Raw genomic sequence first — 25,190 nt, forward strand, 5'->3', positions numbered from 1 at the left:
GGTAGCTGTTTATAATAACCTCCCTTGACCTATCGTACACATGACCTCAACAAATTCGCCAATCTTTGAATAGTCCTCTAAGATTGCCCATCAAGCTAGGGGTGAAAAACAGTACACAAATTTAACTTGACACCTAACTCCTTTATTAATCTATACCAAAACCAAGAAGTGAACTGTGGATTTCTGTCAGATATGGTTGATGTTAGCACCCCATCTAAATTTACTGTATGATTCATAAAGAGTTCCATTAACTTTTGAGGAGAAAACCTCACATGAATAGGTAAAAAGTGTGCAGATTTGATGAGTCGATCCACTATCACTTAGATACCTTCATGTCTCTGGACTATGGGAGAAAGCTTGAACATAAAATCATAGTAATGTGCTCCCACTTCCATTATAGGATGGATAAAGATTGTAAAAGTCTGGAAGGCTTTTGTGTCTCTACCTTTACTTGCTGGCAAATGAAATACTTGGATACATATTCAGTAACTTCTCTTTTCATCCTTACCTACCAACAATACTCTTTCAGAGTATGGTGCATCTTGGTACTATCAAGATGCACAGCATAGGTCGAACTATGGGTTTCTTCCAACATTTGCCTTTTCAATTCTTCATTAGCTGGAATATAAAGTCTATTACAATCACCAAGGTTCCATCACTTTTGATAGCAAAGTCTGGCTTCCCCTCTTGTTCAACTTTCTTTTCCATTCTCATCAAGTAAAGGTCTTCAAACTAGGCCTTGAGGACACGATCCACAAGTATTGTTCATAGCCGAGGCTAGTAAAAAGTGCTCTTAAAGTATACATCCACAAATCAACACCCAACTCTCTCAACTCAACTAAGCTCACCCTTGGAAAACACTAATGCCACAATACAAACCACTGAAGATTCACTTTGCAACTCTAAAAGGATAACACTTTTAACTTTATAAAACAAAAGTCAACCCCTCGAATACCACAATTACAATATAGAACAAACTCTAATATCTTTACAAATGATTCAAAAATAAGAACGAATCTTTGATAAAGTGATCAACAACAAATCCACCAAAACTTTAATAGTAGCAAAAGGAAACTATCAAACTCCTAAAGAGAATTACACAACAACACATCTTTTAATATCAATTTCAAAATCATCTCATAATCATTTATATCACTCTTGCATAACTCGTAACTCTTCCAATTTATAACTAACTCCAAAAATCAATTCATTAAATCAAAAGTAAAGTTTAGAAAATAAGTATAATTTCCTCAATGCAAATACCAGTGGAACAAAGTTAAATTTGAGATTGTTTTTTTGGCCGCCTACTGTACTCCTAGTACTTGTAATTATAAAATCCATGTTCCTCATTAATTATCTAATTTTCTCAATCTCAACAATGTTGTTCTTTTCGCCAAATTCATCAAAGTAATAAAACAAAAATTCTAATACTTATTCTAATGGAAGCCTTAGATAGTTTATAAAGCCTAACATAATCCTCGAAATTGTCAATACCAAAGAGTAAAAATTCAAAAGATCAAGTCTGAATCCTCGCATTATTCCAAGTATTATTCTTGAGAAAACCTCAATTTCTTCCAATTTTAAATTTAGACCGACTCCAAGAATTGATACCTCAAGCAATAAAGAAATTTAAATCTTAATTTTAATATCACAACCAAATATTAAGAACAAATTACTAGGTCCTCATACCATAATAAAATATTCATCACTTTTTTATATTCTAGTTATACTCCAAAAATTATATTCCTTAAAAAGTTATCATAAAAAATATCAACAATCTTAGATCCATAAAACATCGTCAATATAAAATGCTTAATCTCCAAGAAAACAAAATATCAAAACCAAAATTTAAAACCATCACTAAAAGCAAATGACATAAAACTAACTTATGAAATTTCCAACTTAATGTTAGTTTAAGAAATTGTTTGATATAACTTTTAAAATGTCATATATCTTTTGAGACTCAAAATCTACTCCTAAAAGTGTTTAAATAATTTTCACTGACTGCATCAAATCTTTTAAAACACTTATGACCAAAACCAATAAAAAAAATAATTTTTTCAAAAAGCACTTTTACAAAAACAAAAGAAGAATCTATACCAAACAAAATCGTAGTTTTGTTTTAAAAATTGGTTGGCAGTGTTCGTCATGAGATGTTAATAGTTAATAAGAAGAATGACCATTAATTTTAGCTTTAAGTTTGTTTTAAAATTTATAAGATAATACTTCTTATAAGGAATTGATAGTTAATGTTAGTTTTAAGTATATTAAATTCATTTTACAAAAATTATTAATTAATGTTCGTTATAAAAAGTTGACCTTCAATGTTAGTTGAAAACACTTCAAAAATAAAAATAAAAATTTTAGTTTTTTGGGGAAAAAAAAAAAAGTGTTACTTTTAGATAAAAAAACAAAAAATAATGCGGCCTATAGGGCCAAGTGAGATAGAAAATCAAGGATTACAGGATCACGTTCCTCTCTATGCCTTATATTACATTTTTTTTTTTTTTGATTTTTAATCATCCCTTTCAATCTTTCTTTTTATTTATTAATTCTTTTACGAAAAATCTATGGACATGTTTGCCAACGGACGATAGTAAACTAATGTATGGTTAAGCTTGGCATGGAATCCCATGTAGACTGATAGGGCAGCACCCTCCAGGAGAGGCATTGTTGTGCTGGAAATGGTGCACTGTCACTGTGAGGTTTGAGTTTAAGGCGGACAGTGTATTTTTGGTTTTGGTTTTATCTTTTATTTATTTTTGTTTCTTACTTTTTGTATTTTGTAAGTAGATTATATATAATAATTTTTATATTAAAATATCTCTAATCAGCTCTTGAATCTAACATTTAAGGGTTTATATTAGTTCCAACAAGATTCATTTTAACTTCTTAAGGTTTTTAGTGTCAAGGTTTTAGTGTGAGCTCACTTTTCTCTCTCAGGGCCTATTTAATATCATTTTTTTAAAAAACTTTTATAAATCAATTTTATAAAATGAAAATAGTAAATTTGATTTTGTATTAAAATTTTAAAATATACTTGGTTATATATATAAGAATATTTCTTTTAGAATGAAAATGGTAAAATCATGGTAAATGTTGAGTATAATGTATTTCTATACGGAAAAATAATGTTTATTATTAAAAATAATAACCATTATCCATATATGATATATGTTGAATTGATATATATCTATATGAAATAAATACTTTTAATTTAAAATGATAAATATTATTTATTTCATTCAATATCCTTTTTTCTAAAGTTTTTGGAATACATGCGAAATATATAAAAGACATTTTCGAAATTTATCTATATTTCAAAAAATGTTTCCAACTTTTTCAAATCTCAAATTTCAAAAATAGCTATCAAATGCATTTTTTTTTTTTTATCAATTTTCAATTTGTAAAATGAAAAATCGTTTTGCAAAATGACAAAGAAAAGGGCCTTAGATTTAATATTTTATCATACTCATATAAACTCTAAATAATATTTTTATATTTTATTATAAAAAATCAATTAAAATATTCTGATAGGAGACTGATTTATATATATATATATATATATATATGATTAAATCCATTTGATAACTATACAAAATTATATTAAAATATTACTATTATTGTCATCATCATCATTATTATTACTTAGTATTTTTAATTTTTAACATTTTAAAATAATATATAGTTTTAGATTATGTTGTTATTATACATGGATAATAATAAAAAAATTATTTTATTATGAATAATATAATTATTTAAATAAAAGATGAATAATTTTATCATTATCATGAATGACAATAATTAAGTAGAACTAATATTTAATGAATTATAATTACGGGCAAATTCCATTTCTCCTGCAGTTTTGTTACTATTTTACTTAGTATTATAATTATGGGCAAATTTCATTTACTCCTTCAGATTTGTAATTCTTTTATCTAGGCTTCATACTTTTGAAGAATCATTATTAATATCCTTAGTTTTATACACACACACACACACACACACACACACACACGTATATATACATATATTAAAACAAGCTCATTTATTAGTTTTTGTCTATTTTTATCCGTTAATTTTTAATAGTTAAAGACCGAAAGAAAATTAAAAGTATGAATTTCATAATTAAATAACTTTAATTTGTACAATTAAATGATAAAAACTGACAACAAACTAATAAATTAGTCTCTTTTGATAATTTTATAAAATAGAAAGGAGGTAAATAATGATTTTACAAAATTGTAGGATCTAAGTGAAATAATTACAAAATTTAAGAGATATAAATAAAATTTTTCCCTATGATTATTTAAGAAAATTTAGCAATAATAATAATAAAAAATCAATTTTATTGAATTTGAACAATGGAATAATTTAAAAAAAATTAGTTGAATAATAATAAAAAATCAATTTGTATATCATTAATAATATAATTTTTTTAAAAGAATTAGCTGAATAATAATAAAAATAAATTTAATCTTTTTCAAAAAAAATTTACTACAGTACAATGCAATATATATTAATCAAATACAATACAATAAAAAAATTAATACAATACAATTTTAATTTTGTATACCAAATATGTTTATATGTATATTGTACTAGTGTTAAGCCCATGCGATGCATGAAAAGTATAACCGTAATTGATGACTTAGATAATTATTAATAAAAATTAATTAATTATAATCAAATTAAATATTAAAATATAGTATAAATAGCTTTCCACAAATAAAATTTTTACTTGAAATATATGTAAATTTTAAAAATTATAAATTAATATAACTTTTGAATCTTTTACCATGCCAAGTATGATAATTACTTCTAGATAACCATTAATCTTATATACAAATTCGCCCACAAAATGTACTTTAGTTTATTTTATCTGAAAAAATGAAAAATATATATATATTAAAAATATATATCAAAACTTGTATAATGATATATACAAATAAAATTATTATTTAACATTCAAAATAATTGTAGATGAAATAACTCGTAGTTCTGAAATACAATATTAATAAACTTACTTGCCCACAAGATTCTTAGAGCTTAGCATTATCTTTGACAACAGCCTCTTCAATTATATTTTCAAACAAATTGATAAAAAAATCAATTATAAAAACATATATAATTGCATACCCAACTTTATATTTACCAAATAATTCATATTTATCATATTAAACCGCACTTAAAATATCGTCAAACAGTTTGAAGATAAAATTTTATATTAGAAAATCTTCATCTATAGCATATAGAACATTAGACTTTTGCATAATACCTATATCTATGTCAATATTTTTTTCTATACTTTTCCTTTCTTCCTTTTTTTTCACTTTTTTTTTATAATCTTGTTTGTATTTTTTTTAACCTTTCTCTACTATTTTTCCAACATCTTTTTCTTTTTTGGTTTCTCCTTCTATTTATAGAGTTGTGAGATTTTTTATAAAACATGATTTTTAATTTCAATTTTTTTAATTCAATTTTTGATTTTTAAATTTTGATTCTTAAAATTTATATTATGAAATATAAATTTAAAATATATCTTAATCTCTCCATCAAAATATAAATTTGAAATATACCTTATTTTTTCATATAAAAGATTTAATTTGATTAGATAAATAATTCTATTTAAATGGAATAATTGTATTCCCATAAATCTCTTCTGTTATTTAATATTTTTTTTTTAATTTTAGGTATCTTTCCTTTTATATATATTTTCAAATGTTCTTAATAAAATATTTATTTTCATTAAATTTTATAGCTCATTATTTCTATTTATAATATTTTACCTTGTAGATATTAGTTAAATCTTGTATAAATATGTATATTTATGATTAATAAAAAATCATGCCTTTACATATTTTTTCTGAAAAATCCTTAATTATCTTTTATATTGACATTAAAATTATAGATAATTATCAAATTTTCAATTTAAATTTAAATTTAATAAATATCATTATAGTTCTCTATCCATTTTTTATATCCAAGAATATAATAATATAATTATAAAAATAATTAGATAGTGGAATAATTATTTAATAATATTATCATTAAAAGTAGGATAATTATTTAATAATATTATCATTTTTTTAATAGAATAAAATTAGCACGGGATAGCAATTAAGATTCGAGATTGAATACGATTACAAAAATCAATTCAGTCATAATTACAAATTAAATTGATGGTTATTAGTCTCATACAATTTTCATTACATTGTATAATTATCAAAAAAATTCACTTTACCTTAAACTCTAAACCCAAAATTCAAAAATATTCAATTATACTTTTAAATACGAAATCCATATTTTATATAAAATTGATTTTATATTGCTCCACATTATTGAAATCTTGTCATATATACATATATCTATATATATATATATATATAAGTACAATTTGAGCACTCTTTGAAAAATATTGAAAAAAAATGCATTATCCATTTTAAATTTCTGATAAAAAGATCAATCCTATTATTAATTACTATATATGAATTTTACTATTTTACGATGAAATTATATTTATTGTATATCCATATATAAATATGTATTAATATATGGAGTTTTTGTATAAAATATCTTTAATAAGAAAAATATTTTTATTATATATGCTTTTTATCTTATTTTTAAAAAATTCAAAAAGAAACCAAATAAGGAAAAAAAAAAATCTTCTTGCCACGTTTTGTTCCATAACCAAAAATAAAATCTTTGTACTAACATATTTTGGAAATTTTCAAAAATCAAGATTAAATTTTTCCTTTTAAGATTTATGAAGATTGTTGAATTTTTATTTGTGAAAATATTATTTATATAACTTATTTGTAAAGATATTATTGATATAAATTATGTTAAAATTATTATATATATTATTGTAAAGATTTATTGTCAAATTTTGATAATACCTATACATTATGAAAATTTTTAAAAATTAAAATCACATTATTCTTTTCAAATTTTATTAAGATTGTGAAACTTTTCAAATAATTTTATTTTTAAACTTTAATTTTTTTTATGCTTTTGAAAAAAAATAAAATAAATATAAATATAATATTTGACAATAATTTTAAAATAATCAAATTTTTAAATAATTTTACTTTTTTATAATATTTTAAAAAAAATAGCAAAAACTTTTGCTCCCCACCTTACTTTACATATTATATAGATTTGCCTTCCAAGGCAACCTCGAATCACGCGTGGTATGCGCCAAGGGTAAAATTTTCCAATTAGGAAAACAGCTATGAGAAAGAGAAAAATCAATTGCAATGACGATATTATCCCTAATTTCTTGTTGTTACTTTTTATCATTATCTTTCTTTTCTTTTTGTCCTAAATGTATAGCATGACAGGACTGGTGAGCTGGATTTTGTTTTCGTGCCACTAAGTATATTTCGGTGGGTTGGATTACGTGTTTATGTCACTACTAAATATATTTAACACTTTAATATTGTAACCTTAATTGACCATGGATGAACCTTTCTCTTCTTCTTCTTCTTCTTCTTCTTCTTCTTCTTTTTTTTTTTTTTTTTTGGTCTAAAAAAATTTATTAGAATGGTTAAATTTATGGTAAGGTTGAGTAAGCAAAATTATCCAGATGATTAGGCAAATTTTTTTATGAATTTTAAATGAATAGGCAAAGTTTTTATGATTTGCTTTGTCTCCATAAGATTCTTATGGATAAAAGTGTATATATTTGCAATGTGAAAGATAAATTAGTAATTAAAGCTAGTGCATTAAAAGACGGTCTTAGGATAAAATGGAATTTTTAATCTCTAGATAATTCATGTATTAGAGGACATTGACGGCATTTATTTATAGTATAGTAATTGTCTAACCTAAAAGCTTATTTTACAAACTCAAGCTACAAAGTATTGAATTCCAAGTACAATCATCTAATTTTAAAATCATTTGGTCCGTAGGGCTAAAGCAATATGGTAGCTTGTTCAAGGTTTTTAAAACTTACCTGCCTCTCTGTTTTTATCATTGTCTTATGGGTAGCATGGTATTGTCCAAATCAACCGTTAATTACATGGTTCAAATTGGATAACATCCTTCATTTCAAAAAGGTGGACAAAATAGTATTAAATTTATTTTAAATTGGATAACATCCTTCGTTTCAAAAAGGTTGACAAAGTAGTGTTAAATTATTTTAAGAGTCTTTTTTTTTTTAAATAAATTAAAAAGTAGTAATTGTATTACTAGTTTTAAATTCAGAATGTGAAGGTCATTATCAATAATTATTGATTGTTAATATTCATTTTTAGATGAAGATTATTAATATTTGTTGCAAGATGTCAAACTCAACTTGACATTTATGTATTAGCCCAAAAAAAAAAAAAAAAAACATTTGACCTTGATGTTGATACTGATTTTCATTTTACTTTTGGTTTAGAAAGTTGGAGGTTGATCATTAATTTTCATATTGCGAGAAATAAAGTCTAAGAAATAATAACAAAGTTTTAGGGACAAAATCAAAATTTAGCAATCATGTACTTTATTTTTCATTTTTTTGTTATGTTGTATTATTATTATTATTATTATTATCTCTTCCTTATTAAGTAAAATTAGCTTGGTTGTTATGTCATTAACAAGTTTGAGATATTAAGATAAGCGAAATTGTTACAAACTATTATCTCTTCTCTATTTGCCTTTACAAGACAAGCCCTTATCAAGTAAAATTAATTCAGCTTATATTATTATATGCCATTCATGAATTCGAGATATCACAATGACAAAAATTGTTATAAACTTTATCTCTTTCTTATTTGCTTTTATAAGGCAAACCCAACTTAAGCATATTCATTCATAAGGCCCCCCTTTTTTTTATTTTTTTATTTTTAATAAAAGAAAAGTTGATAAGAAAGAACTGTTACTCCCTTAAACATATGGTAGGAATATAATGCCTTCGGTTGCAGAAAAATTTTCAATTATAATAGACTTGCATAGATTAAATCATAAACCATAGAAAATACATTAAAAAAAGAAAAGAAAAAAGGAAAATTAAAAAGGAGACTAGATTTGTTGGCAAAATAATTCAAACCGTCACTGAAGCAACAGTTATTGGAATGATCATTGAATAAAATGACTCAATTTTGACGCGCGTTATACCAATGAAGCCCACAACAATTAAAATTCAACAAAGCTCTAACTCTCATTGAAGCTTTTTCGTAAGAATAAAACTTTTCAATTTCTCTCCGTATGAAAGTAAACATCTGCTTTCATTTTCATTTTTCATTTTTATGTCTACTCAAATTTTTATTTTATGCACACTTTTTAAAAATACCAATTTGTTCAAGCTACCAAATAAAATTAAAGGATAATTGCACTTCGGTAACATTTAAAATCACCCAATTTCATTTTAGTTTCTAAAATAAATTTTATCTCGTTGATTTCCCTGTTTTTAAAATTTTTATAAATTGACTCAATTCAGTTAAAATTTATGGAAACGTCAAATAGAGGTCATCTGTGGCCCATATGATCTCAAATATGACTTTTTAATTTATTTTTCATATTTTCCCATTTAAAAAATTAAACAATGTTTTGAGAGCCCCAAAAGAAATATTAGAAAAAATACAAGAACCCAAAAAGATACCAAATGGTTAAAAAATAAAATAAAATTAAGTGCACAATAAAAAATACTAGATATTAAAAAAAAAATTTAAGAAGTCAAGAAAAAATTATCAAATAATTAAAAAAGTTCGAGAGCTAAAAAAATAATAAATGTTTAAAAAAATTCTGAAAGCTAAAAAAAAAAAAAATGCTCAATAAAAAAAATCAAAGAGCCCGAAAAAAATATTAGATGTTTAAAATTTTTTTTGAAAGTTAAAAAAAAAAAATAACAGTTGGCTAAAAAATTTTGATTGCCTTAAAAAAAGTACAGGTAAAAAAAATTTTTAAAACTCGAAAAAAATACAAGATGTTTAGAAAAATTTTAAAAGCTAAAAAAATTAGATAGTTAAAAAAAATTTCGAGTATTCAAAAAAATATCTTGTGGTTAAAAATAATTTTGAAAGCTTGAAAAAAAAAAAACAGATATTCAAAAAAAATTCTAAAAACTTAAAAAAAAAAAATTAATACTAGATGATTAAAAAGAAAATTAATTGCCCCAAAAAAAAAACCAAATGGTAAAAAAAATTCTGAAAGCTAAAAAATCATATGCTAAAAAAAAAAAAATTCTTGAGCTCGATAAAAATACCAAATATATATATATATATATAAATTTTTTTAACCATCTAATATTTTTTTTAGGCCCTCTATATATTTTTTTAACATATAGTATTTATCATGTTCTTAATTTTTTTTTTTGCCATCTAATATTTTTCAAATATATGGTATTTGTTTAGGACTCTCGATTTTTTTTTTTAAGTGTCTGATAATTTTTTTGAACATTTGGAATTTTTTTAATCATCTGGTATATTTTCATGCCTCATAATTGTTTGAACATCTTGTACTTTTATTGAACTCTTGAATTTTTTTTTGAATATTTGGTTCTTTTTGGGGCACTCAAACATTTTTTTTTTGCCATCTGGTATTTTTATCATGCTCTTAGAATTTTTTTTAAGATCTCATTTTTTTCTTTTTTTTTTCTCTCAGATTTTTTTTTAATATCTGATTTTTTTTTAAACTCTCAAAATATTTTTTGAACATCTGGTTTTTTTTAGGCACTCACAATTTTTTTTTTTAACCGTCTAGTACTTTTTACGTGATCTCAGAATTTTTTTAAACATTTGGTATTTTTTTTTTATTGCCTTGAAAATTTTTTTTACCACTTGGTATTTTTATGAAACTCTCAGGTATTTTTTTTGAGCTCTTAGAACTTTTTGAATTTTTAAATGGTAAAATCTGAAAATAAATTAAAAAATCGGATATGGAGGTTGCATGCATTGTGCATGACCCATATCTGACAATTTCTGTCAATTATAACAAAATTAGAGCAATTGGTAATAATATTCTGATAAAATTGATTTTAAAACTCACAAAACGAAATTAGGTGATTTTAAAGATGACACAGTGTAATTGTGCTTTGTACTTTTGTGTTTCATGATTTGTGTTTTCTTTCAAAAAACAATTAACCAAGAACCGAACCTGATATGGTTTTGAAATCCGGGCTTATAACACAAACCCAATTTTTTAAAACCCACATGATGCCATGGCCCTTTGATTTCGAACATGGATCCATCAATAGTGAAAAGGTCCACCCCAAACAAGCCCAAATCTTTGAAATAGCGCAAAAATACTAATAATTGTACAACTTTTGAGGCCGATAGTATTTTCACAAGCCCATTGTACTCCATATAGTGAACTAACACAAAAAGCTAATTTTCCATCCAAGAAGCATCAACGAAGTCCATACATTGGACAAAATAACACATATTCCCACTGACCTAAATTCCACAAGTTCCAACACAAATTTAGTACCAATCCTAACTCTTTTCCTTTTTCAAAAGGGCAAGTGATCAGCCCCGGTAGAGACAGAGCTAGAAGCAGCAAGCGTTGCATTGTTGCGCTCGGCGTGACAAAGCTGTCGAAGCTTTGTGGGAACATACCAAATAGAGAGACGAGGATGTGCATTGAAGATGGAATCAATGTCCCAACCTTGTCTTGCCGCAATGGCCACTAATGGCTTATAGCATGCCTGCCTCCACGCCCCGACATTCTCGCCTCTTTCCTTCAATGCTCGCCGGAGGGCATTCGATGCTTCCTCGTCTAGGCAATGCAGCGCATAGCAGTGCACATAGTGTCGCATTTTCGGCTTGTTTATGTAGCTTGCTCCTGCTTTCTTTGCATATCTAAACACCTGGTTTGTAACCTGCAAATATACATTCAGAAAAACAAAATAAAAAAAAAATACTAACATTTCAAAAAAGTCTTTGTTTGTTTGTCTTTTTTTAATTCACCAAAGTACAGCGTGTGTATTTTTATTTTTATTTTTTTTAAATATTTTTGTTACCCCAATTCTATTTAATATTCTCTAGTACTTTTTTTCAGTATAAATTGGTGAATAACTTTCTTCCATTTTGTCTTGTTCAAATGGGCTATTCTTACTCAAAGTCTCTCACATCCATCATAATCAATGATAAAATGGAAGACCAAGGAAGTGACCTTAGTAGTACCGGATGCAATTGAAAATCCTAAATGTAAAAGCTCTTTGATTGATTCTAATGCCCGCAGAAACAAAACAAATTTCCACGTGTCGACTTGGGCTGGTGCCAAGTCAAATCACAGAGTCTTAAAAAAAAAAAGTACACAAAAATTAATAAAGTTAGGGTGGGGGGGTCTGCCAAAAAAAAACAACTGCAAATTTGGCCCACCGGCCTATTGTACTTTTAATTTTGAGGGTCAGACAAGCATGAGACCCTGAGTTGTCAAATTATATTTGGTACAACTTGTTCACACGACGATCCGGCTGAGTTACATTACACGTTTTCCGAGTCGTGACTCATCCGGATCCAGGTGAAAAAAGGATGGGACCAAGTATTATAAAGAATTGAGTTTTGAGACTCACCCCCCCCCCCCCCCCCAAAAAAAAAAAAAAAAAGAATTGAGTTTACAAAAAAGAAAAAAAGAAATGAGTGTTAAACTTGTTTTAAATAGAAGATACAAAGATTCAAAAGCCAAAAATCTGTATGGATTTTATCAATAAAATGTCCCATCATACATTTGAGGTAATTGTTTTTTTAACGCCATAAAATTCAGCCTTTTTTATTTTTTATTTTTAAAGACATACTGTATTTAAGTTATTTTTGCTTAAACATACTCTAAGACACTTTTGAACACATAACACTTCAAGGAATTTATTTTTTCATCAATATGTTCTTAATTCAGGCGTAGATATTAATTGATGATCATATAAAAACACATAGTAATATTTAAACCCCATTATTGGTTCATTTAATTACCACAAAGATATTATACTTTTCCTTAATAAATATAACAATAATATGAGATATATACATATTTTGAAAAAAGGAAGGGTAAGGAAGTACCTTAGTGGGGCATTTTTCACCTCGCTCCTTGGCAATATTCTGGACCTGAATCAAGAAATCACGACACTGCTCGTAGAGGTGGAAGAGATAATCCAGACCGTTCTTTTTGCCACGTGCCACTTCCCCAGGCTCCGTCACGATGAACGGATGCTCTCTTTGTCTCTCACTGATTCCACCATGTCCGTTTCCGTTTCCATTATCGTCATCTTCGTCGTCCTCATCGTCGGCATCATTTTCATGATTTTCCACCACCGTTTTCCGGTGAACCTTCAAGCTTCGGCGCTGCTTCTTCTTCCTTTCTCCTGCTGCCACCACCTCCCACATCCCTCCGCCAACACTCCCCACCACCTCCTTCTCTTCTTGCACCGGCTCCTCCGACAGTCCTGCATATACATCCACATAATAAAACATATTTACATCCACGTATAAAAAACAAAGATTGTTCTTATTTACATCCACGTATAAAAAACAAAAATTGTTCTTCATAACAATCTGTAAATTAATACAACAGTAAATATGGTTTTTACTGTCACGTTGTACCAAACAATCCTTAAAATATATATATATATATTATAAAATACCTTCTTGTGAGAGTGCATCGAGGGCGTTGGTGGGAGTATCAGAGACGATGAGGTGTCGCCGACGGGAGTCATCGTCGTCGAGGCGTCTCCTGTGAGCTCGAACAGCAGCTTTAATACCGTATCGTTCACCGACGAGCAGCTCCCACCGAAATATCTGAGAGAGGCTGTTCATCATCTCGTCGAGCTCGTCGTCTTTCATATCTAACAGCGTGCTCACGGTGAATCCAAGCTCAGCTATCTTCGGTATCTGATACCGTAAGCCTGAAACAGCTCTTCCAGACCACCCAACTGCCTGACTGAGTATGCAGTGGCCGCCGACGCAGGCAACGAACCAGTGTGCTGTGTTGCTGCTTGCAGTGGCTCCATGATCGACCGGCTAGGCTGTACGACCATGCCGCCGCGTGGGTCCCACTTGAACAGGCTAGCCGTGAAAGGGTCGGAATCCATTTCAGAAAAAAATAATATAAAATAAAAAAGAAGCCTCTCAAACTTTGTAATTACTTCCAAAAGCTTTCGTTTTTCCTTTTTCTGTCTCTCGCTGAGCTCTGCTTGTTTTGTGACCTGTGAGGGTGGCGAGTTTTGGCTATTAAAAACCAAACTATTTATTTTTGTTACCGAAATTGCCCTCTAATATATAAAATATAATATATAAAACTTTTATTTTCTTTTTTCTTCTTTGGCTTTTTTGTTTGTTTGTTTGTTTTTTTATTTTCCCGAGAAATGATGTTCCATTGCAACTTGACAGTGGAAGAAACCAAAAACCAAACTAAAAGCTATGAGAAAGAATGTGTAATTGGATTGGGTCATTCCAACCGGTTCTATTACCAATGAAGTTTCATCATTTTTATGTATAGTTGGAGACCCTGGTGGGTTTGACTGTTTTATTTATTTATTTATTTATTTTTTATTATCATTTTTCAGTGCGAAGGCATAAAAGAGAAAATTTCATAAGCATATATGAAAGACAAACAAAATGGTATCATCAGTATACAGAAGGAAGCTAAGGACACACTGAAAAAGCGAAAAAGAAAAAAGACACTTAAGAGAGAGGATTCTAATGACAATGCAACATTCACATGAAATATTTCGTAGATTTTTTCATCAAAATATCTCTGAAAAAGTAAGTCTTATTTTATTAGAATTTTGTATATATTTATATTGTGTAAAACTCATCTTTTCCCTTGCCTCTCTCTCTCACCTTTTTATTTTCTCTGCAAAACAAATAAATTGCATTAATATATATATATATATATATTTTAAATTTTAAATTAACGAAATGGATAAATTTCCTAGTAAAATCCATAAAACCCGTTTCATCTGCATACTCCACTATTGATGTAATCTCCATCTGCTAGAAGAACAGGAACAAGCAGAGCTAGTGAAATTTATTTCCAACCTAGTGCACAAGTCTAAAATTTAATGACATTATAGAAAAGAAATAAAATAAGAAACAAACAAAAGGGTATAGTTAATTACGTGGCTCACTATATAAAATTCTTCTCACACCTCCGAACACATAAGCAAACATTGTTTTTCAAGCTTACAATAATTTACTGAATCCAATCCTTATGGGGTCCAGCCTTCTCCCAAAAGCCCGGCCCATTACGGGTTCAACACTAGAGCATTATAAATAGATGCTAAACATTTTCAGTCTTGTATCACACAACACACAGTATAGACAATATAAGTTTTGAGATTCCATGAGAGAGTTTGAAATAAGTTTTTTTGTGTATAAATTCCATAGTTATAATACATATTTTTCTTCTCAATTTTCATGCTTTTGTCCTTCTTTATTTTTCTATATTAGTTTTTTGTGTTTTCGTGATCAAAGGATCACAACAATTCTTATCAAAACCAAAGTAACTTTTTGATTAGAAAGCACTATCTATCCCATTGATATTCCAATCACCACTCCACATCCATAACCCATCAAGATGATCTTCCACTCGAACCCATGTATTTCCTTCCAACCACCTTCTTCTTGTATATTCAGGGACAGTGATTGTTGTGGCTCATTGTTATTCCCACACATTTTAGATAGTGGAAATCCACATAATCCCAAGTTTTCACTGTATGAATTGTTATCAAATGTGTCAAATTGTTTGCCATGAGGAATACGACCTACCAATCTGTTTCTCAATAGGTTTAGAGCTGAAAGAGATACCATATTTGTCAATTGCTAAGGAATCTCACCAACAAGCTCATTTGAAGAGATGTCTAACCATTCAAGGTTACTCAATTTCCAAAGATTGACGGAATAGAACCAATCAAGTTATTATGAGAAAAATTGAGACCTTTAAGTGATTTTAGCTTCCCAATCAATCTTGGAATCTCTCCCTGAAATTTGTTCTTCGAGAAATCGATCGTGAAAATCATTTGAATTTTCACAAATTCAGTCAAGAAGCCTTTCACGACCAAAATCATTGAATCTTGATAATAGCATTCTCCTATGTACTCCAATTGGTCTGTATTTGGATCCTTTATTGCCACTAAATTCTTAAAATATTCTGTTGGCAAATTACCATTGAACTTGTTATCGAAAAGGTCCATAATTCTCAACTTTTGGAAAGGAAGTGAAGTTTTGGAACTACCTATGTAACCGTGGAAATTATTAGATCTCAAGATAAGAACTTGAAGCATGGGAAGAGATTCCAACGAGTAAATGAAATTTTTGATCCCAACTACGAGTAGAGTATTAAATGAATAACCTTGTTAAATATATAAGATAATAATTTTTTGGCCAAAATGCATTTTGTTTCTTATATTTTTACTTAGGGGCCGTAAAAAAAATTTTAAAAGTTAATATCCTTTATTATTAATTCCGTTAAAACTATATGGAAACTGTTAGTAAAGTATTACGTGTAACTCACATGATCAATTATATGAATTTTTTTAATAATTTTTGAAAATTTGGGAGAGAAATTTCGCTTAACACACATCACTAAACCTGCCGAATTAATCTCTCTCTCTCTCTCTCTCTATTGCTCTTTGCAACTCTCTCTTTGTTGATATGATTTTTCACTAGATCCCCTCACCCTCTAAAAAAGCACCCCATCAACATTTACGAAAGAGAAAAAAAAATCTCTCTCTAAAACCCATGGTATTCTCACCGTGTTTTTCTTTCTATATTCCTTCTTCTTCTTCTTTTCTTTTTTTCCTTGTAGTTAATTTTTCTTGTTTAGCCCCCTTAGCTAATTTTTCTTGTTTAGCCCCCTTAGCTTCTTCTCCATAAAAGCTGAAAAATTAAAGGTTGAATATTTCTACCCCTTTTAATCATATTTGATTTTTCTGTTTTTTCATTTTTCTTCAATATGTGCACCAATCAAATCATCAGCAACAACAACAAAGTAGTGGAGATAGTGATCATCATCATCATCATCAGAAATCTGCTACTTCCTCTGCCTACCGTTGCCTCCTTCAGCTATACAAAATTGTAGAAGGAATAGAAGGAGCTGATCTGTAAAAAAATTTTAGAAACTTAGTTTTGGATGAAATTGATACATGAGCATTGCTTTAGAATGTTTTTCGGGTGGAGTGGAATGATTTTGAGCATTCAATTTGGTTTGAGACCATGAAATTTCGTCTGAAACCTTGAAAACCCAATGGTCAATGCTTTCTGTATTTGGATATTACTTCTCTAACGGGATAACACAAACGGATGATGGGGTTTTGTTGTCGTCGATGAGATGAAGAAAACAACGTTGGACTCGTCGAAAATGGCCATCAGAAAAACGAGAAACCGCCAGCTTAGCAACCGGGTCTGCAACCCATGAAGCTGAAAATCAGGTTGATCTCGACCCGGATGGAGGAGGAAGACAAAGACAAGTCATTTATTTTCTTTCAAATTAATTCTAAAAAATTGGAAAGAAAAATAAAGAAATCAATTTTTAGGGGTCATGTACAACTCACGTGACCCTCTTTTATGGATCCATTATTTAAAAACTAACAGCATTGGATTAAAGTATTAAATTTGTAAATAAAAGGTATCAAATATCAAAAAAAAATTTGCAGCACCTAAATGAAAATAGAGAGTATCAAAATGTATTTTGTTCTATATATATATATATTTATATATATTTTTAATCCTTAAGGACAGATCAAACATATAAATTAATAATTGATTAAATTTGTAAAAAAATAACAATAACATATATAAACATTTAAAATATATATTAGGGCAGCTTTACTAAACAACTTTTATCATTTGAATTTAGTCCCCCCCCTCCTCTCTCTCTCTCTCTCTCTCTCTCTCTCTCTCTCTCTCTCTCTCTCTCAACACCAAAAAATATGCATCTAAAACTTTCTGTTTCTTCTTTGTACTTAATATGAATTCAGTCTCACATTTAATTATTTATTTATTTTTTTTTTTTTGTAATAAATCACATTAAGCACATTCTTTTCATTTTGTTGCAAATAATTGTTTAAAGTATATATGTGCCAACATTCATTTTTTCCTTTTTTTTTTTTTTTTTGGCCTTTGTGAATGTACATTAATATTAACCTTTATCTATGTGCTTGTTAGCTTTTAAGATTTTTTATGCATCTGTTGATTTTTGACTAATTTTTTTATTATTATTTATAAGTTATGAATATATTTTGCTAAAATGAAAAATACGTATATCATTATTAAAATTAATTCATTTTGAACTAATAAATATTTATTTATTAATAAACAAATAACCCTTTTAAATTAGCAATTTTTCATAGTTCTATTGATATTCATTTAAAAAGGTTTTACTGTATTTGTCATCAGTAGCGATCATTATAAAAATATACATTTGATATACATTTTTGGGTTTATTTTTTATCGGTTTAAACTTTTGGAATAAATTACAACTTAACATGATATTAAAACCTGGGTATGTCCCTTTGGGATAGATGGCAACTTAACAAATCTTCACCAATAAGATTCATGTTAATTTGATAAATATTATTTGGTTATATTTAATATATTTATTTGTTTAATTAATTGGTTATATTTAATATATTTATTTGTTTAATTTTTAAAACTAGAAAACTAATATGCAAAAATGAATCCTGAATGGTAGCCCATTAAATTACCTGTTATTATGTAAGAGCATCCCGAAGGGATTTTCTAAAAATAAAGACTTGCATCCTCAAGAGATTCTCTAAAAATAAAGAGTATTTTTTGTCAAATAGAAAGCATTTTTTATGTTTAAAAAGTTAAGATTTAAAATATCCTCCAACAACACTCTTTACTTTTATTCTTTATTTTTATTTTTTCAATAAACATTTATTGTTATGTTTTTTTTACTTTTTTTTAAATTTTTTACCAGAATTCTTCCTTGGTTATTTTGTTATTTCCCTCAATTTTTCTTCATAGAACCAACTAAGTCTTTTTCCAATTTTCCCAGGCCCGTTTGCTTCCTTTTTTTTTTTTTTTTTTTTTTTTTTGGGGGATAAAGGTCAAGTTCATTTGCTTTGTTATTTTATATCTTTCTCAAACTTGGCTTTTATTAAACTACTCAAATCGATGCCATTTCTTCTTTCAATTTAACATCAGATCCATTTGCTTGTTTTTATGGCAAAGGTCAAGTCATTTGCTTCTTTTTTTTTTTTTTTTTTATATGGGGTAAAGATCAAGTTCATTTGCTTTATTATTTTATATCTTTCTCAAACTTGGCTTTTATTAAACTACTCAAATCGATGCTTTTATTAAAGGTCATGTTCATTTGCTTTTATATCTTTTTCTAAAATCCATGTGTTTTAGAAGAAAAAAAAATATTAGAACCCATGTGCAGTGGATAAATTTATAACCATTGGGATGAGAAGAATTTTCAAATATGTTCAACTGAGTAGTTAAGGCAACGGGAAGAAAAAATAAATAGCAAGTAAAATATATTATAATAGTTTTAGAATTTGATCACCATTAAATAATAAAGAGTATTTTTGACTCTCCAATTAACTCGGAATCCAATTTTCATAATAATAATTGAACAAGCAGGAGATATTGTTTGCTTTCTAGGTTCTACAATTTTTGTCTTACTACCACATATAAAAGTTTTCCCCCTTTTTTAGTTGTTCAAATTACAATACATTAAGTATTCTACAAGAAATGTAAAAAAAAAATAATAATAATAACAATAATAAATCTAAATCTCCTGCATATATACGCAAGTTGCAAGAAACAAATATAATGGAATGACATTAAACGACAAATAAATAAAACTCAAAAACCAAGGAAAGAAAAAATCGAACATATATTTGAAATTAATTTATTGCCAAAAAGTACAAAAGGCCAAAAGCTAAAACAGAGGAAAAACAGAGGGGCACTTGAAATATTATATGGAGAAACAGAGTTTCTTACCTGTGGCATGGTTGTGTATTACTGTAACTCCCACCAATTAAGCAAGCATCGTTCTTCAACCTGTCAGTATTTTACTCCATTTTTCTTCTCCAATCCTTGTAATAAACAGAGTAACTTTTCTACTTGAAAGCATAATATGTACCAACCATATGCCAAATACCATTCTACATCCATAACCAATCCAGACAATCTTCCAGTCAATGTGTATTTGCTTAAAATCACCTTGGTGTTGGAAGTTTGTGGGCGATGATTGCTTTGTCTCATTATTGCTACACATTTCAGACAATGGAAATCCACATAACCCCAAGTATTCACCATATGAATTGTTCCCAAATGTGTCGAATTTTTTGCCGCGAGGTATAGGTCCAACCAATCTAGTTTTCTAGAGGTTTAACACCTAAAGAGATATCATATTTGTCAACTGTTGAGGAATATCATCGACAAGCTCATTCAAAGAAAGGTCTAACCATTCAAGGTTGCTCAAATTTCCCAATAATGGTGGGAATAGGACCAGTCAACTTATTATGAAAAAGTTGAGCCCTTTAAGTGCCTTTAGCTTCCCAATCAACTCTGGAATCTTTCCCTCAAATTTGTTGTTTGACAAATCAATGCCTGTGAAAATGGTTAGTATCTTTTCCATTTCAATAGTGATGCCTTTCGTTGCCACGATTACAGAGTCTTTATAATAATTTCTTCCCATGTATTTCAATTGGTCTGCATCTGCATCAATCATGGCTATTAAATGCTTGAAATATTTCGTTGGCAAATTTCCACTGATCTCATTATCGGAAAGGTCCATGATTCGCAACTTTTGGAAATGAATTGGACTTTTAGGACTGTCAATGGAAAATCTATTAGATTTCAACATAAAAACTTGTAGCATTGGAAGAGATTTCAACCAGTGTGGAAATCTGTCAATTATCTTATTATTTCCAACATCCAAGACTTCCAACTTCTTACAATTGAGCAAAGATGCCGGCAATAATCCTTCAAGTTGATTTCCATTAAGGTTCAGATCCCTCAAGGAATTTCCCTTGGTGAATGTAAGAGGAATTGTGCCATGCAAATTATTCATACCCAGATTCAAAACTGATAAACTGGAGCTAAAATTTCCAACACATGGATGAATCTTCCCGTTGAGAGAATTACTAAATAAATCAAGGACTTCTAGGGAACCGAGTTTACAAATTGAAGATGGTATCTCTCCGTTCAATTGATTGTTTGAGATTGAAAAGAATGCCAGATTTGTTCAAGTTCGAAAACTCATACAACCCTGCATCGCCGCAGAATTCATTTGAGGAAAGATCAAGGAAATTAAGGTTCACCTGCTAAAAAACAGATCTTGGAACGGATCCACTGAATTTGTTTTTACTCAAAATAAGTTGCTCCAAGGAAAGGGACTCAAATTCATGAATGTAACCAGTGAATTGATTCTTTTGAAGGAATAAATATTTCAAAAATGGTAAGGAAAACAGCCAACCAGGTATTGTCCCATTGAGAAAGTTATCATTTAAGTACAGAAATTCCTATTGCAATGGAAGAGAGTTGGCTGTTAAACTATATGACGAGTAATTAGAAGAGAAAGACACATGGGTTGAGTTGTAACTATAAATTTCAGGAAGCTGGCCAATAAAATTGTTGCCGGACAAATCTAAATAATCTAGTCCCTTTATATGAAACAGAGATGCCCATGGAATTTGACCACCTAAATTGTTAGATGAGAGATCTAACCATGTGATTTTTGTGAGGTTAGGAAACAAATTGGGATTCCATCCTTGGATTTTACTCCTACTGAGATTCAAATATTCCAAAGACATGAAATTTTGAATTAGAGAAGGTAAATCTATTGGGAGTTCAGTACTAGAAAGACTCAAGAACTTGAGTGGACTACTCCAATTAGACATTAGACATAGGCAAGAAACCAGTAAGATTCTGGCTGGAATCTAAATGCAAGTGAGAGATATAATCTTGTAAGTTCCCCTGAAGCCTGCAATCTTTGAGAGTAAGATATCCCAAAGAAGAAGACAAATTCATCCAAGAAATAGGTTCCACAGCAGACATGTCAACTTCATCCATATAAAATTCTTCGAGATTGGTAAGGTTTGCAACAATTCTTTTGAAGGTAAAAGTGTCTACTCTCAACTCATGATAATTATATGAAAGATCAAGGGCGACCAATTTGGATAGATTTGAGATTTCTAATGGTACATGCCCTGAAAAATTAGAATACTGAAAATTAAGGAGCAGCAAATAGGTAAACTTACCGAATTCCGTTGGAATTGTTGAGCCTCTAAAATCATTGAATGAGAGGTCTAATTTTTGTAGATGATGACGGAAGAAAAGACTGCTGTTTGAATGAAAATTTCCCTGAAGCCTGCCACAGGAAAGATTGAGACCGATCACATGACCTGTCATCTCATCATATGTGACTCCGCTCCATGCACAACAATCTGCTGTGCCATTCGGCCGAGTGACTGTTTGAGGAGTTATACTAGTATCGCATATACAGGTAACTTTGATGGAAAATGAATTCTTCATTGGGATGGCACAATGGTGGAAGAGAAGGAGGAGGAGGAGGATAAATATGAAACAAGGAAATCGAAAAAGTTGATGAAATGAGAAATGGAGATAGAAGATAAAGAAAGAGGAGCAACAACCATGAAATCCAACCCATGTTGAGAAAAATAATCGTATCCTAAAGTTTGCTCTTAGTACTGGCTTTTACGTAACGCACTAGCTAGTTATTGCAATATTTTATAAGGATTTGAAATCGGTCTGTATGGTTTGTCCATCACATAGAAATGCATAGGATGATGTCATTAATGATATGCAAAGCCAATTACTTAATTGGATATTATTTGGTAATATGGTTTGTAACGGCCCAGTCCACCCGCATTTCGGTGACGTGCGAAATTTCGAGGACGAAATTCTTATAAGGGGGGAGGATTGTAACATCCCACATCAGTTGGAAAGGGGAACGAAGCATGGCTTATAAGCGTGTGGATACCTTTCCCTTCAAGAGGTCTTTTAAAACCGTGCGGACTGGGCCCAAAGCAGACATTATCTTGATGCGGGTGGACTGGACCGTTACATGGTTGGTTTTCAGTTTGGGCAAATTATCGTCAGGGGCAAAAACAATTCCTGCCATGGACATTAACGTCAATTTGATTACAATTCCAATTTATCCTTATGATTAAAAGGTTAGATTTTAATGTATTTTATACAATTTTTTGTTTCTCTATCATATTTATTTTTCCCTTATAGGATTTCTAGTCAAAATTTTTAATATCTACTTACTTTTTATTTTATGCATAATCACCTTTTTTTTTCCCCCTTAAAGCATAATATATTTAATGAACAAATGTTCCATAAAATAACAAGAAATATAAAAACTAAACCAAAACATACGAAAATAATTGAGAAAAAATTACAGCCACAAATGTATCAGGTAATTACATTTTTATTAGTTATTTATGGTAATCATCATTAAAAATAAATTGAGAAATATGATAAACCATATACCATACTATATTTATGAGAATTATCACATAAACTAAGAAATAAATAGAAATAGCAATGTGTTCTAATCTAAAAAATAATAATTATAATTTTGATTTTTTTAATTAGATAGAGTATAAATATAAAAAAAATAGATACAGTATATATTATGCATAGATTAAAAATGAAAATGTAATGCAAATACATATTATGTTGTTGGTTAAAAGAAATTTTTTCTTCCAAGTAAATATTAAATTTTTACTTCAGAATTTATAATCACTTTAGAGTTTCTTTTACTTCACTTCATGGATTGTTTTTCACGCATATTTTATCAAATTAATTACGAAATACATATACAACAGGAATTGAACAACATGAAAATTTGGTAAATAAAAAATGGGCATTGATAATAATATATATAGCCGTTGTGAAAGAAATGTTTTCGTAGCAATAATGTGAAACCTCTACCAATTTTCAAGTCTAGGAAAACGGGTGGTACAACCTCTAACAAAAAGGATTTAAAACTAATCATTACCTTGATGTATCCGAGAAATTACTTCAGGCAAAAACTTGTGTTAGTTACGACCAGGAACTGCTCTAAACATTGTTTGAGAAATAAAAAATTCTTGAGCCAAATAAAATTGTTTACACATTTTTCACAATATTGGATATTTATAATTTTTCTTCCTTCATTTTAGAAAAACAGTGTCTCATAGGATATATGAAATGGAAAAGAATATTAAATATTCTAACACATTCCAGAGTAAGAAAAAATTATTGTACACTTTATGTGCACATATTCATTTACTAGTACCATGAAACTGAGTCCATTTCTTACAAAAAGCATATTATACATGCATCCAATCCGATTTAGGGTATTGACCCAAAAAAAAAAAAAAGGAAACAGATAACGGAAGACAGAAAACAAAATATAAAGCGTCAGAGCTAAAATATATTGCCTAGGAGTACATGAGGCTAAATTTTAATAACAAATGGGAGAAATAAGCACTTATTGAAACCTTGCAAAAACAAATTTCTAATCTTCTTTCAATGCTCAAGCAAGCATTGTCCTCAATCTTATAGCATTTTGCTCAATCGTTCTTCTCCAATCCTTGTTAGGAACAGAGCAACTTTCTCATTTGAAAGCACAATATATCCCCGTGATATTCCAATTACTATTCCACATCCAAAACCCGTAAAAACAATCTTCCACCCAAAGCCATATTTGCTCAGAATCATCTTCTTGTTGGAGGTTTGTTGTCGAAGATTGTTGAATTGCTTGCCACGAGGTATTGTTCCAAACATTCTATTGTTTGAGAGGTTTAACACTTCAAGAGAAATCATGTTTGTCAATTGTTGAGGAATCTCTCCAATCAAATCTTCCAATGTTGATGGGATAGGATCAGTTAATTTATTATGAGAAAAGTTGATCCCTTTAAGAGATTGTGTCTTTCTAATATTTCAGCCTAGGTTAATCTTGACTGCTGTTAAAGCCTTTTGTATTTCTGTTCTCATTAATGACTTGAAGAAAAAATTGCCATGATATCCCTTATCATCTTCATCAATCATACTTAATCATCTAAAATCATGCACAATATCAGACCAAAAAAAAAAAAAATAGCATGTTGGCCCTACACAATATTTATTGAATATCCATTTATAAGTGGTTTGTGTTAGAAATTTTATGGATTTAAATATACATAATAAATTCCATAGATCATAAATTACTAACCTCCAAACGCAGCCATTGATAAATTAGATCTTTAATCCTGCAAAATAGAAACAATGTAAAGTAGTGCCTAT

At 28.8% G+C, this 25,190-nt stretch overlaps 2 protein-coding genes across 2 annotated transcripts; both read right to left on the reverse strand.

The window, feature by feature from the left end:
• Positions 1-11,434: 11,434 nt before the first annotated feature.
• Positions 11,435-14,008, reverse strand: LOC107423388 (floricaula/leafy homolog). Its single transcript, NM_001323877.1, is given in 4 exon segments — positions 11,435-11,803; positions 12,981-13,363; positions 13,562-13,804; positions 13,807-14,008. Coding segments are annotated over 4 exon segments (1,197 nt in total).
• A 6,395-nt stretch (positions 14,009-20,403) lies between these two features.
• Positions 20,404-20,964, reverse strand: LOC125423281 (receptor-like protein 20). The gene has a single exon (XM_048476970.1). The coding sequence runs from the start codon at positions 20,962-20,964 to the stop codon at positions 20,404-20,406; it is 561 nt and encodes a 186-aa protein (XP_048332927.1).
• Between the last annotated feature and the right edge of the window lie 4,226 nt (positions 20,965-25,190).

This window comes from Ziziphus jujuba, chromosome 3, assembly GCF_031755915.1.
Source record: "Ziziphus jujuba cultivar Dongzao chromosome 3, ASM3175591v1".
In the NCBI taxonomy this organism is placed as follows: Eukaryota; Viridiplantae; Streptophyta; class Magnoliopsida; order Rosales; family Rhamnaceae; genus Ziziphus; species Ziziphus jujuba.